The following is a 15,004-nucleotide window of genomic DNA, read 5'->3' on the forward strand; positions in this document are numbered from 1 at the left end:
TGCTGTCAGGCCTTCCTGTGTCCCTTAGCCCTTCGCCCTCCCAGCCCTTTGTCATGTGGTATCCTATTAATTCCCATTTCTCAGATGAGGAAATAGAGTGACAGCAAGGCTCCTAGCAGAAAACTGGCAGTCACACAGGGTTGGACCAGCCAGGCCTTGAGTCCTGCTCATCCTTGCTCATCACTTGCGAAGCCAGACCCTGTTCTGGGCCCCCTTGAGGAGCTTCATGAAGCCCCTCAGCCCCTGAGTGTCCCCGAGGATCTGTTTTACAGAGGAGGAAACAGGAGAAAAGAAATGGAGGGGCTGGCCCAAGGCTTCGCAGCCAGGGACTGACCAGAGCCCTCCACCACTGCTCCCAGAACATCTGGAACATCTGGACTGCTGACCTAAGTGGAGTAACCACCTACCAGCCAAGGTTAGGGTTGGGGTCCTGGTCGAGAGGTCCCCTCTTGGTTCTCTTCCTCCACCCCTGGCCTCCTCTCCGGCCCTCTCTCCTCTCCTGCCCTCTCTCCTCTCCTGGCTTTTAGAATCTGACCCCAGATCTCTAAGGAGAACTTTGTTCCTCCCTCTGCCTCACCTCCTGCATTTCCTCCAAGTTCTGCCCCTTTTGCCAACTTGCTGTATCTTTTCATTGTCTCCCTCCTCTCCATCCCCTAAGCTCCAGCCATGGCCTCTGCCTCTTCCCCTGAACCCTTGGCCCAGCTCTTCCCCAGCCTTCAGCCTTACTCCAGTTCACTCAGAGGGGTCTTTCTCAGTCAGAGAGGACCCTGCCCCTTCCCTGCCTCAACATCGCCCCCCCAGTACCCCTACCTCTCAGCCAAATGTGGAGGTAGGACGTTTCTTGTGGCTGAGCTGGACCCCTGCAGCTCCCTAACTCCCACCTGCCTCTCTGGCCCCCAGGCCTTTGAATCCAGAAGTTCTTTGGCCCCTGCACCTCACCAGCTCATCCTTCAGGTCTCAGCTTTGACATCCCCTCTTCCGACTCGCCTCCACTGGCTAGGGGCAGTGCTTCTCCTAGAGGTTCCCGGGACCCCACCCTGTGCTCACCGGCTCAGCCTTCGCGAGGCTCCCCTGTGGACCACTAACTCCCTACTGAGCAGCACAGGTGTCATTGGCCGCACCTACACCCAACGCCAGCGGGGGACCTGGCGGTAGGGGGCGCTCGCGCACTCGTTCTTCTTTCCGCAAGTGTCCACTGAGGCACCGTGGGGGCCTGCGTGTCCCAGGTACGGGGGACGCAGCAGTGAACAAGCCGGACAAACTCCCTGCCTGCCGAGCTCACCTTCTGGCGGGAGACAAACAATAGACGGAACAAATCGCTGTCTGTAGGGTACCTTCTGGCCATCGGAGGGCTGGGCAGCAGAGGAAGTGCAAGCGCAAGAGGCTGGGGCGGGGGGCGGGGGCGGGGCTAGAAACCCTGTCGACAAACGGAGACTCGCTCCAGGCAGCCAGGTAGAGGAGTGAACAGCTGGGCCAAACCTCCGAGGCTGCCTGGCGTCCCTGGCGTCGGAGCCTCCTGAGGCCAGTGTGGCTGGAGCGCGGAGGGTGGGAGGTGAGGGCCAGTCAGTAAATATTTGTGAAATGAATGTAGGAAAGGCAGTGCCTCAGTGTGGGAAGTTGGGATAATCTTCCTCCTAGCAAGTCACCCACCCGCCCCTCCCGCCTTACTCTGCTGCTGGCCAGTGAGTGACCCACCCAGGTGGGCGGCTGGGGAGAGTCAAGGGCTGAGCCCCCTCCACCTGTTTCCTCAGCAGCAGCTCTGAGGAGCTTGGGCAGCCCTTTGCCCAGGGTTCCCCCATCTCAAAAGTTAGGGGACTGTCAATTCTCCAGGCTTTGGGGTTGCTTTCATTTGAAAAGCATTCAGGACAGGGACTGGCTCCAAGGGACACATGTGTGAAGTTGTTTCATCGTCCCCAAAGCCTGCTCTGCCCGTACCCTCCCCCCACTAACTTAACAGCTCCCAGCCTTGCGCACATGACAGGCATCCAGAGAGAGAAGTGTTCAGCTCTCTCTGGCTTTGATGTCTCTCCACCCTCCCAGCTCCAGGCTCCACTTCCGCCCCAGTCCCTCACAGTCGGGAAGTTCTTCTTTAGATCTAACCTCCATCCCTCTTGCTGCGATGGCAGTCAATTTCCTGTCTTTTCTCTCACCTTTTGAACTCCCCCCCCAGAAAAATGAGTATGCCTGACAGGAATGTTCCCTGCCTCCCTTTTCTCCTCACCCCACCTCCCTTGGGCCCCCAAGTTTCCGATCCGCCATCTGCCTGAATCCTCTCAGGCACAGTGCCCAAGATCTCTTGGGGCTTGAGCTGGGGAGGATGGAGAAGCTGGTGAGGCCTCAGCCACACACCTTCCCCTGGTCCTCTTTTCCCTCTCAGGGTTTCTCTGCTCTCCTGCCCTTCTCATAGACTCCTGCTCTCTCCTGCCCCCTCACGTGGACAGTCGTGTGTCATGTGTGTCTCCAGCCCTCTGTCTTTGTTCCTCTGTCTGCCTCTGTCTCTGCCCTTTTCTGCCTTGCACGCCTCTTCTTTCTTTGGGGCCTCTTGCCTCTCCAGCTCTACTTCATTCCTCACACCAGGTAGGGGCAGAGAACAAGCAAGAGGCCTCTGCTGGAATGCGGGGGGTGAGAGAGGCAGCACAATGACCTGGCCAGGTCCTGGACTTTGTCCCAGCAGGGTCACGGACAGGCTGTGTGACCACCGGCCACTGCCTTCAGCCCTTTGAATCTGCGGCTGCATCTGTAAACTGGACATGAGAATAGGCCACGGAGAGAAACCAGTGGCTGGAGGTGTGGGCAGTTCTTAGCACAGCAGTGGGCACATAGTGGATGCTCAGCGAACATGTTGCATCGTGGTGAGGGATGCACTGTGACAAGCAGGGGATTGCTGAGGACAGATCCCATGACCTCTGCCAGCAGGGTATGGAGCAGGGTAGGGTTGTCACGTTCTGCATAGCAAGGATGAGGCTGGGCTGGCCAGAGGATGGGCATTGTTCAGTGCCCCCAAGGAACTTCCATGGGAATTGTGGGTGCAGTCCTGACAAGCTTGGGGCTCTCTGGGGCCTTTCTGCTCTGGGGACACTGACCAGGGAGGGGCCGTTACCTAGTTGTGCGTGGCCCTGGGCAAGTGACTTTGTCTCTCTGAACCTCAGCTTTCCTATCTGTGAAATGGGGGTAAGAGTAGCCTCTCTCAGAGGGTCAATGGGAGAACTAGTTATTCCAAGAACAACACCTAGAATGGTGCCTGGGAAGTGCCAGGTACGTGGTGGACATTACCATTATTGGTGGTGGTGGTATTCAAGGAGTTGATACCACTCAGATGGGTACTCCGTGCCCAGAAGAGGAAGGGCTAGCTGGCAGTCCTGTCATCTGTGTTGGAGGGATGTATCTGAGGACAGCTGAGGACAGGCATCTCCTTGGCACCCAGCAGTATTCAGCAGTATAGCTCACACAGGTGGTATCTGAGGTGCAGCTCTCCACAGAGCATGACATTTAGTGGGACACAGGAGCTGCTCTGGGGACCTGCTGTTTAGGACTCTAAAGGATAATATCTGGGACCTGGCCATCCAGGTAGTGCTATGGCGTGGGCACGGGGTATCAAGCTGAAGGCGGTTGTGTTTGTGGCATATGGATGTGCCCCTTCCGTTGGGCAGGCTTCCTGGGATGGGAGGAGACCTCAGGATCAGGGATGGCTGAGATATAAGCTTGAGACATGCAGCCGTCGGAGTGTGTCCTGGCCTGGGGGTGCAGAGCAAGGGATATGGCTGGGTGAGTGTGTCTCTGAGTGACTGTATGAAGAAATGTGGTTAGTCTGTGACGAATAGACGAACAGCAATGATAACTTACTCGTGCATTCATTCATCCAAACTGTACAAAACAGATGCAGCACCTGCCCTCAGGGAGCTTACCCTCAAGTGTGGGCTTGTAAAAGGCCAGATGGTGATAAATATTATGTAGGAAAGTAAAGAAGAGAAGGTTTTGGAGAGGGGCAAGGTGCTATGTGATTTGAGGTGATCAGGATGGCCTCACTGAGAAGGTGACATCTGAGCAGAGGCCTGAGAGAAGGCAGGCACAGACTGAGGACCCTCTGGGATCCAGATAGAGGGAAGAGCAAGAAGCGTATGCAGCCTGTTCTCAAAACATGAAGAGGCCAGTGTGGCCTGAGGTCAGTGAGTGAACAGGAGAGAAAGCAAGGGCTGAAGTCAGAGAAGTAGCCCAGCCTGGGGAGAGAGGGCCTGGAAACCAAAGTGATGTCCCTTGCCACCTAGTGAGACTGACCCAGCTGAGAGGTTGTGGAGCAGAGGAGGGGCAGAGTCTGACTTGGATGTTGACAGGACCGCCCCATCCCCTGGCTGTCTGTGGGAACAGAATGGGAGGGAGGACAGAAGTAGGAGACCAGTGAGGAAGGACTCTGGCCTCAGGGGGAGACGGAGGTGTGCTGGGAGGTGGCCTGGAGGGGGGCTGGATGAAAAGTGGTCAGATCTGCGTGTGTTGCAAAGGTAGAGGAAAGGTAGAGAGCAGCATTGCTGAGCATTTAGCTAGTCGGCCGCCAACAGCCGTATGAGGCCAATACTGTTATTACCCCTGTCTCACAGCACCTTCTGCAGCTCAGAACAATGAAGTCACTGGCCTGAGATCACACAGCAAGGAAACAGCAGATGCAGGATTCAAACCCAGCCCCACTGGCACTTGATCCATGTGCTCTACTGTAGCTACTTGTCTTCTGCAGCCTGTGGATGTCCGGGTTTTGAGTGTGGAGGTAGCGTTTGTCAGCATCTACACCAGTGCCTGCACGTAGTAGGGACTCAGAAAATCTTTCGGAGGGGTAGATGGGCAGATGAATGAATCCAGTAAATGAATGCGCTGCCCTGCCCATTTTGCAGAAGTGTACTGGGAGGCGGCCGTCCGGATCTGGCTAAGGTCCAGGGGAGAGGGCTGCATCTGGGGCTGGGTTTCTTTGTGGCATGAATGGGGGCTGGCCCTTGGCTGAAGGACTGGGTGACGATGTTGTTGGCTCAGGTTCGCTGGTATATCAGTGGTGGGGGTGGGAGTAAAGGGCTGTGTGGTATGGTGAGGGGATTTGGGAGCTTCTGGGGTCCTGAAGGTAGCTCCTGCAGGGAGACTGTGCTCAGTAGTCTGCCCTTGGGCTGGGGGACAGGTGCAGGAGGGGTGGTTGTGGCCAGCGGTGTGGGGGGGTGGGGTCAGCAGCGGCCCAGCCCGTTGTGCAGCGGAGTCTGTGCCACGAGGCTCGAGGCCGAGGCCGGGCTTGGCACAGCCCACACCCCCCTCCCAGGGCAGCCCAGCCATCAACCTTCCTCCCCCGCTTCCCCCACCTTCCCCTGCCGCCCAGAACCAATGGGTTAATTAGATAACGGAGCCTTTGATTAGCGGGGGAGGGGGAGGCCTCTCGGTGCACGGAAGGGGGTGCTGAAGAGGGAGGAGAGGCGCCCTCCCCGTTCAGAAGGAGAGAAAGAAGGAGGGAGGGGGTGGGGAGGGAGGGAGCTGAGGCACAGCTTGGCTCTGCACTGCCGTGTGACTAGAAATTGTAATCGCGGAGAAAGAGAGAGACAGAGCCTGGCTGGGAGAGACCAAGACAGACGGACAGACAGACAGAGAATCTGAACAAGACGGGCTCCCCAGCCAACGAGAGGGTGATGGGGACAGAGCCAGAGTGAGGAGGAGATGGAGGAGAAGGAGCGAGGGGGCCCGGTCTTCCCGAGGGAGGCGAGACAGTGAGGGGGAGCCTGCAAGGGGGGGCTGGGGCCAAGGAGGTGGACAGGGACAAGGCCAGGGGACTGGCAGAGAGGAGGAGGGGGCCGGGGGCCGTGAGGGAGAGAAGAGAGGCTGGTGGTTGGGGGAGAGTGGAGGTAGAGGTGGGGGTGGGGGTAGGAGACTGGAGGAGGCCAGCAGGGAGGGGAGGAGGAGACCGCTGCAGTGGCCTAGCTGGGCCTTCCCGGGGTGGGAAGGGCGACTGGCGAGGGGGGGGCGCGGGGAGACCCAAGAAGCCCCTGCGCCCCCCCCCAGCACAACCTCGAAGGAAGCCCTGGAGAACTGGGGAGACAGAGCCCCCCGCCGCCGGCTGGAGGCATGTGGAGGGGGGGGCCTGGGGCCCAGGGAGAGGCCCAGCGGAAGCGGAGCCACTGGGGTGAGTGTCCCTCACTGTGGGGTGGGGGACAAGGACGGAGATGGCTGAGGGCAAGGAGGGAAGGGGCGGGAGGCCCAGCCACTGCAGAAGCTGGGATGCGGGGGGAGGGATGGAGGCTGGCTGCTGGAGAGATGGTGACAGATGCAGAGGGAGAGACGCGGCAGCGGGGCAGAGGGAGAGACGCGGCAGCGGGCCTCGACCTCGACCTCGACCTCGGGTGGCTGCTGCGGGCATCCTGGCCTGTGGGTCCCTCAGCTGCAATTTCTGTCCCCCTTGAGCAGCACCGGCTCCCCGGGCTCAAAAGGTGTGGACTGGGTCATCTCTAGCCTTAGGAGGTGGGAAGGGAATGGTGGGTGCAGGATGAAGACCAGCATAGACCTCCCTGTCGCACTTGGGAAGCAAAGACCCCACTGTGCTCACATGACTCCCAGATAGAGACGCACACGGGCCCCTCCCCCCCCAGCTCCCCTTGAAGAAAAATGAGTCCAGGATACAGACTCAGAATCCACCCCTCCCCCCTCTTCCCTCTGTCCCTCTATCCCTCTGTCTCTCTGTCTCCCTGTCTCCAGCTCTGGCTCTCACACATGCATTCAGGCACACAGACTACGCACACACATTTTTATCTTGAACACTGCAGAAGGAGGAAGTGAGTGTGTGTGTGTGTGTGTGTGTGTGTGTGTGTATGCGAGCACACGCACGCTCACAGGGACGCACATGTACTCGCGCACTGGACAGGTAGGGGGGTGGTCCTGTGTCTGTGGGTCTGAGAGTCCGCTGTCAGTGGGCCTGACAGTGGGCCTGTGTCACTGATGTGGCTGTGCATGTGTGTGCAGACCACCTCCCTCTCCCCATCACTAGTGGGGAACTCGAGTTGGAGCTGGAGCAGAGCCTGCTGATGTGGGTACACTTGCGTATGTACTTAAGATGCTGTGTGGAAGGGAGAGTAGACCTAGGGCCACAGTCCCCCTCTGCCACCACCTGGCCAGTTCTGTGCGCGATGGAATGAGCTGCCCCCCTCCTAGAGCCTCAGTGTCCTGTTTGTAGATTGGGCATCCCAACAGCTTCCCGGTTTCTGTGAGGCTTAAATGAGAACACGGTGTGTGCAGAGCCTGGGGCCGAGAAAGGGCTCACCCTAACACAGAAGCTATTATTGTAGCTCTTGCCATTGTTGTTATGATCCGCGGGTCCTCTTTGGTAGGATCCTAACCCCACCCCGCCCACTTGCCACCCAGAGCTCTGCCCCAGCCCCTTCCCCTTCGGCTGCCCAGCACCAACCCGGCAGGCAGCCAGCAGCTGGCTCGAACCTACCAGACCTGCCTTCCACACATGCACCTGCAATCCCAGGGCCAGTGGGAGTGGGGGCTGAGGGTGTGGCCATCCCAGGCCCCCCTTGGCCACCTCCCCACCCTTGTCTTCTCCAGTCTGCTCCCTCCCGCCCACACGATGCCTCCCAGCCTCTCCTGCCCATACCTTACCTCCACAGTCACCTTGTCTGGCACCCTACCTTCTTCAAGTTCCTCCTTTGAGTCTAACTCAGATCTCTGTCTGCTGTGAGGCCTGTGGCCGGCTGGGCCAGAGGGGTGACCACAGTCTGAAGAGCAGCCTGTGCCTGGGCCTCCAGGGGAGGGTGTTTGGTGCCGCTGGGAAACTTGCCTCTTGCAATCACTCCTGGGCAGGCAGGGAGCTGGGTGAGGGGACAGGAGGTCCTGCAGGTGGTGAGGGGACTTGGATGGACCTGTGAGGGAATCCAGAGTCCAGGCCGCAACGCCCCCTCCCCTCACCCCCTACCCCGCCAGGCTTCCCGACCTGGAGACCTGGCATGCCACCCTTCCTCTGTCCCTTCGTCTGTTTGTCTCTCTTCTTCTCCCTCCATCTCTCTTTCTCTACCTTTCTGAAACCATGCAGAGAACTAAGTTTTGAATCTGACTGACTTCTCCATTCCTGGCCAAGTGCCTTGGGCAGCCTTTCTCTCCCCACCCCACCTCTGCCTCCATTGTCAGTTCTGCGAAACAGGTATAATCTTTGGGTCAGGAATGACATGAGACAGTGCAGGAGGGCAGGGCTAGCCCCTCTCTCTGCCTCCTTCAGTGGTGGGTTGTCCCTCCATGGGGCTGAGGGAGCCCCGCGCTTTGGGTCCTGAGCAGAGCAGGGTGGTGATGGCAACATCGGTGGCAGAGAGCTGCCTGGGGGTGGGGAAGCCGGGGTGCCACACAGGGTCCCTGTCCCTCACTGAGCCTCTCCCTCTCTCTCCCCACAACAGCCCCCCGGCGCCCACGCGGAGCATGAACATTGAGGATGGCGTGCGCCCGCAGCTCCCCGTGCCCCCCACTGCCGCCCGGTAGGATGTCCTGGCCCCATGGGGCCCTGCTCTTCCTCTGGCTCTTCTCCCCACCCCTGGGAGCCGGCGGGGGCGGCGTGGCCATGACGTTGGCAGCCGGAGGGGGCTCCCCGCCGGCCACCTCCTGTCCCGCGGCCTGCTCCTGTAGCAACCAGGCCAGCCGAGTGATCTGCACGCGGAGAGAGCTGGCTGAGGTCCCAGCCAGCATCCCTGTCAACACGCGGTACCTGAACCTGCAGGAGAATGGCATCCAGGTGAGCTGGGCCGGCAGCCAGTGGGGGTGGGGGGGGCACACAGATGGGGAGTAGTGGCAGTGCACAGGTGGTGGCTGGGTTCCTCCTGCTTGAGCTGTGGGTATTCCCTCCAGCTCTTCATGGCCGTCCCTTTGGCACTTAGGTTCTGTTTGCATCCTATTAACTTGATCTCAGCCTGTCTGGGATCCCTATCTTTGTGCCAGCCTGTTGGGCCTCTGGGAAGGACCACCTGCCTGCCTTCCACAGCTCAGGACAGGCGAGCCCTTGGCCTGGCCCCGGACTCACTGGTATGCAGAGTGACTCTGGCACAAGGCATCTGTGTGCTCTGCAAGGCTACACCCACTGCAGGGCCTTGGGCTTGTGAGGGCATGACTCTGTGCCTCTGTTTCTTCATCTGAAAAATGGGGATGACAGAGGACCTGCCTCAAGGGACTGGAGGAGGGCTGATGGTTTCATACTTGTCAGGGACTTATAATCTTTTGTCACCTGGCAAGCACTAATCTGCTGTGCAGTGCGGAGCTCATGTGCCCAGAGGTGGTGTGACATTTGGAGATCTCAGCACTCCCACATGCCTAGTCCCATGTCAGCACATGGCTGGTGCTCCAATCGGACACTTGCCACCTGATTAATTGAGACTATGGCTAAGGTGGACTATATATGATGCTGTGAGGGCAGAGCTGTGCTTTTTTAAAGCAGGGTCTCTCTTCTTTTCTATTGGCATTTGGGGCCTGATTGTCTCTGGTTGTGAGGGCCATCCTATGTGCTGTAGGATGTTGAGCAGCATCCCTGGCCACTAGATCCTAGTAGCACCTTCCCCCACTTTCCAAAATGTCTCCAGATGTTGCTAGATATTTGGGGAAACAGAGGGATTGCCTAGTTGAGATCCACCATTTTAAAGGCATGTGGTCAGTGCCCCACACCATGCAAGCCTCTCCGAACCCTGGTGCATAAAGCCAAGAGAGGAGAGGGCTCCTGTGTGATGTCCCAGGCCCCTGGGAGCTAACATTTCCCTTCTCCATGGCACGTCCTGGTCTGTCCCTGGAAGGGGAAGGGGTCAGTGTCTCCCATCTCACTGTCCTGGGAATGGGTTCCCCTCTGCAGAAGAGGGGGGATCTTTTAGGGGCACAGTGCCAAGGGGGCTGCCAAAGTCAAGAAGGCCGTCATGGGTGGCCACAGGGCAAGGACCCAAGCCAGAGCTAGGATCCAGAGACAAAGAACCTTGTCCCATTGCCCCATACCTGCCCCCTCTGGCTCCAGGCCCACCTCCCAGTGTGCCTGGAGTCCACCCTACATTCTCAAGCACCGGTTTAAGCTGACCTGCCCCTGACTCCCAGAAGGGGGCCAACACCCTCACTTCATTCTCCCCGTACACACCTTTGTTCTCTGGACACTGTCTGTCCCTCTCCATCCTTTATTTTACTCCTGTGGTGATCAGTACGTGGTACCAGCGCCAGCTCTGTGCCCAGCCCTGTGTTAGGTCATGACCAGGATGGGCAGGACCCTTCCCTGCTCCTGGGTGGCTTACCTTGCAGAAGGGAATAAACCATGAACAAATGGGATGGCACATTACCAGAAAGGGAGATGTTAGAGCGTCAGGAGGTACATCTGTGCTCTGGGGCTACTGAGCCCACCCCACCAGCAGCCCAAAGCCACAGCAGTGTCTCCTCGATAGAACTGGCCCGTTTTCTCTTTGGGGAGTTCAGTGAACAATTCAGTCCAGCAAACATTTGCTGAGCTCTGCATGAGGCTCCACCCATAGACTCATAATGGCAACCCCAGCAACACTTCCCCAGCCCCGCCAGCTCCTACCCGCATGCCCAGTCGAGCCTCCCAGTGGCCACTGAGGGGTGCTCACCTCTGCCTAGAACCCTCTGAAGGTTTTTGGACTCTGGAATGAAGTCCAAGCTCTTTATTGTGTCTTTATTGTGTCTCAAATTCTACATGGCTCAGCTCAGCCTGCCAGCCTCAAAGTTGATACCAGGTGCCCTCCCAGGGCTGAGCAGTTGTTCAGGCCACACTTCTGCCTGAATACGCCCTTGAATCCCGCAGGTGAGACTCCCTTCACCACCTTCCAATCTGGGCCCACAGCTTCCCCTTCCAGACATCCGTGCCCTTGCCCTGGACACTTGTGTTTGTTAAATATCTCCTGGTTGGCTTCTCAGTAGGGAGCAGTAGTCTAGGACAACCAGCCCTGCACTACCCCCCCACCTGCATCCTAGACATAGGCATGATAAGTAAATGGCATGTGTTCAGGATGCGGAGGGCTGTGGGGAAAGGGAACAGATGGGGGAAGGGGATGGTGGGTGCAGGAGGAGGGGTGGTTGGCTGCAGCTTTAAAGATATGAGGTGAGGATGGCCTCATGGAGAAGGTGACATTTGAGCGATAAAGGTGGAGTCTTGTGGAAGGGCATTCCAGGTAGGGAGGACCGCAAGTGCAAAGGCCCTGGGGTGGGAGCCTGCCTGGTGTGTGAGAGGAACATTAACAGGGCTGGTGTGACTGGAACAGAGGGAGCCAGGGGAGAGGATGGGAGGTGAGGGCAGAGTGGCAGATCCTGTAGGGCCTCATGGTCATGGTAAGGACTTGGGCTCTTCTCTGAATGAGACAGGAACCAGGGGAAGCTCTGAGTAGAGGGCAGACAGGCTCCTGATGTGGTTTCTCTGGCTGAGATGTGAGAGGACTAAAGAGCACATGGATCCAGCACCAGGGGGCCTAGGTCTGAATCCCAGATCTGCTGTTTCTCTGTTGGTGCAGAGTTCGGGGAGAGAAATGCTGGGAGCTCGGCTGGGACCAGGCTGGTTGCGGTGGAGGTGGTGAGAAGTGGGCAGATTCTGGGTCTGTTTTGAAGGTAGAGACAACAGGATTTTCCAGCAGAGTGGGTGTGGGAAGAGGGAAGAGAGGATGACTCCCAGCTTTTAGGTCTGAGCTGGCCCCTTTGCTTGGGCCTGTTTGCTTGTGTGTCTGTCACCCCGTCTCCCTGTCCCCTGTCCTCCAGACTTTTGATCCACATCCGTGTCAGGATGTCCACAGGAGCCCCATGGACGTAGGTGAACTTATTTATAAGTCATGTGCAGGTCTGCTATAGCCATGTGTCAAGTGCACTGTGAAACACCCACTTTTGTGTGTGCTTGCACCCCTACCCCGGAAGCCACGGAGCCCCCAAACTACCTGTTCCCCCAGGGTGAAGAGTGTCCTGTCTACAAGAGTGCACACTTGTGAACTTTCAGTGGAACTGGTCTCCCTCAGGGACACCTTGCTGGTGGCAGGGGGAGGGGTGCTGCCGAGGGAGCCATCAGGGGAGCTTGATGAAGTACCATTTTAATTATCCAAATAAAAAAATGAAAAAAAGTCATCCCTAGTCCCACCACCTAGATATAAATAACTCCTGTTTATATTTTATTTTAAAGCCTTCCTGGCTCTTCTCTGTGCCCATGTAAATGGCTGTTTAAATTATTTATTACAAAATGAATGCAAATTAATTTAGAAAAACTAGAAAATACACCTAAGTTAAAACACAAGGACAAAAGCCAAGAGGAATTTGACAAACAAGTGACTCCCATTAGTACCTGGTGTCTTTCCATTCCCATCCTCTCCATGCAGGCCCTCAGTGTGTGCCCGTGGGCAGCACTGGTCAACACATTTCTGGCTTTTTTTTTTTTTTTACATTTGGAAAAAAAAATTAAACCACATCATTTTATACCGGTTGGCAGCAGCTGCCTTTAGACACCTGAGAGGGTAACACAAACATCTTTCTCCCTGGCACTAACATTCGTCTAAAATGTCATTGTTAATGATCCCAGGATCCCAGCGCCTAGACCTTCCTGTTACTTCACTAGGTCCCTTCTTTCCAAGGTTTTAACTGATAGAAACAGCACTGCGGTCAACATCCCTGGTGCACTTGGAACTTTCCAGATTCTGCCAATGGGATAAATTCCTAGAAGTAGAATCTCAGGGTCAGAGGGAAGATCAGAGAGGCTCTGCCTTACAAGTCCTGGGTGTCCTGCTCATTTGAGTGCTGTCCTCCCTCACAATGGCTGCTACTTCCCCTTCCCCCAAACTTGCGTGGGAGTGTATATGTGTACACGCACACACACACACACATACACACATACACACATGCTTTCACACACAGGTATGCACAGACACCAAAGCCACATAGAAATGGCCTGAGTTCTGGGGATCTGAGAGCCTCCCCTGTCCTATCTGTGGTCACTTGCTCCACACAGTGGTCATTCCCATGGGGATGGGGACCTCACCCCCCTCCCCACTGTACACTCAGCACATGGAACAGAGCCTGGTGCACAGTAGATGTTCAGCAGATATTTGTCTAGGGAAGAGAGGCCAGCTCCTGAACTCCCACCTTGGGGACTTAGCATTATGTGTGTGTGTGTGTAAGCACGGGGTCGCACACGCGCGCGCGCACAGAAGGGGGGATTCCTGCAGTGCCTGTGAGAACCAGGGGCAGCCCTGAGTTCCCTTCACCTTCCCTAGGAGCCCGGGCACAGGGCGTGCAGGGGGCTAGTGACACTCCAAGTGCCCTGAGTGCCTGCGACGGCCTCTCTAGAAGGCATCCATCTTTGGGGAGGGTTAAAACACCATTCTGGAACACGACAGGGACAGCCTGTGGTGGAAGTGGTTGTTTTAATGCCCTTCATGAGCAAAATGATTTTTAACTGTCTGCAATTTTCTATGGCCCCCCAAATTGTTTCTGAGATGGGACAAGGGTGTGCAAGCCCAGAGCCTGCAGAGATACCTTCTAGGCAGAGGCCTGGAGACTCCCTTTCCCTCTACCGCACAGCCCTGAGGCCATTCAGGCCACCTGCCATGGCCCTCACACAGCCCCCTAGGACAGGCCTACTCCTCCATCTCCTTGGCTCAGCTCCACCAGCCTGCTCCTCCTCTACGAGGCCTCGCTCCATCTCCTTCCTCCCTCACTGCCTTGTACCCTGGTCCTGAATCTGTTCCCCTCCTCCCCAAAGCCAGCCATCCTAATGTGTTTACTGTGGATCTTTCTGCTTGTGTGTGTTCTTGCAAAATGCTTATTGTTGCTTTGTGTGCATGTATTTTTAATTTATGTAAATGAAGCTGGATTATAGATGGCTTTCTTTGTCTCACTGTTTTCACTCAGCCTGGGTTTTTAAGAGCCATCCACATTGGGATGTGTGTGTGTGTGTGTGTGTGTGTGTGTGTGTGTATGTGTGTGTTGGTGTGTGTTGGGAGTGTGTCTACTCTGCTGCAGAATTGTCCTTGATGGGTGCCCCCTACTTCCTGTCCCCCACCTCTGAGTCAGGACAGACCCCAGGGAGGCCTGGAGCTACCTCCACCACAAATTCTCTCTGGGGACCCCTTTAGGAACTGTGTGATAACATCTTTGACATATACACCAGGGCGAATCGCTGGATCAGAGGTCATGCATATATATACTTAACCTCACAAAGTACACCAAGCCATGGAGCTTCCAGGGAGCTGCCCAGGGTCGTGTGGGCTCTTGACAAGGAGAATGTGCTTCTGTCCTAAGAAACCAACCCACCCACCTGAAAGAAGTGCTTGGAGGTGTTTCAGAGAGTGAGGTCAAAGGATGCCCCAAGGGCCAGAGGGTGGAAGCATCATTGAAGCGAATTGTGCACTCTTTCAATGGAATGTCGTATGTCTACTTAAAACATAGTTTTGAAGAATATCAAATGACATAGGGAAATGCTTAGACTGATACGGAGCTTTCAAAGGATGCAAGTAGGACGTCCCATTTGTTTTAAAAACTGCACCAAAAGCAAAAATAAACTCAGGGACCACCCCGAAATGTTAGTACTGCCTTTCTGTTTGCACTAGTGTTATGGAAGAATTTCTTCTTTTCGCTTTCTCTGGCATCTAAATTTTCTTCAGTGAGGGCACCTAGTACTTTTTGCAATCACGGGAAAGTTATACTTAATATATACGAAATGTTCTGCAAACTGAAGACAAAAGTCTGTACTGCGATTTGCTCACCTGCCCCCGGAGAAAGAAAGGGAATAGAAAGAGAAATTTGCAGAGCATTTACCCTGAGCCAGGGGAGTTGGGGGTGCTTCCCCCTCCACCACTTGGACCTCTTTATCCCCATGAGGACAGGATTACTTCCCCATTTCACGGAAATACAATGAGACAGCCCCTCCCCAGGTTTCTCACTTTTGAGCCTCACGCGCAGAATCCCTTGTCGTATCCCATAGCCACAGTGCTTCCCCTTTTGCCCCTTTTTTGTTAGATGTTATTCTGTCCGATGAAGTTATCACGATGTCTTC

The 15,004-nt window shown here is 56.2% G+C and overlaps 1 protein-coding gene across 3 annotated transcripts in view; it reads left to right on the top strand.

The window, feature by feature from the left end:
- Positions 1-15,004, top strand: part of LRRC4B (leucine rich repeat containing 4B) — a 38,246-nt gene that overhangs the window by 8,136 nt on the left and 15,106 nt on the right. The window contains exons 1-3 of one of the 3 annotated variants that reach the window (XM_055310815.1): positions 5,578-5,668; positions 6,022-6,142; positions 8,403-8,734. In XM_055310815.1, coding sequence (XP_055166790.1) covers positions 8,438-8,734 — 297 coding nt within the window. In that variant the 5' untranslated portion in view covers positions 5,578-5,668; positions 6,022-6,142; positions 8,403-8,437. Of the gene's footprint in view, positions 1-5,577; positions 5,669-6,021; positions 6,143-8,045; positions 8,156-8,402; positions 8,735-15,004 lie in introns of those variants that run through there. The other 2 variants (XM_055310816.1, XM_055310817.1) reach the window with 2 other exon arrangements.

This window comes from Nyctereutes procyonoides, unplaced genomic scaffold (genome assembly GCF_905146905.1).
Source record: "Nyctereutes procyonoides isolate TBG_1078 unplaced genomic scaffold, NYPRO_anot_genome, whole genome shotgun sequence".
Lineage (NCBI taxonomy): Eukaryota > Metazoa > Chordata > Mammalia > Carnivora > Canidae > Nyctereutes > Nyctereutes procyonoides.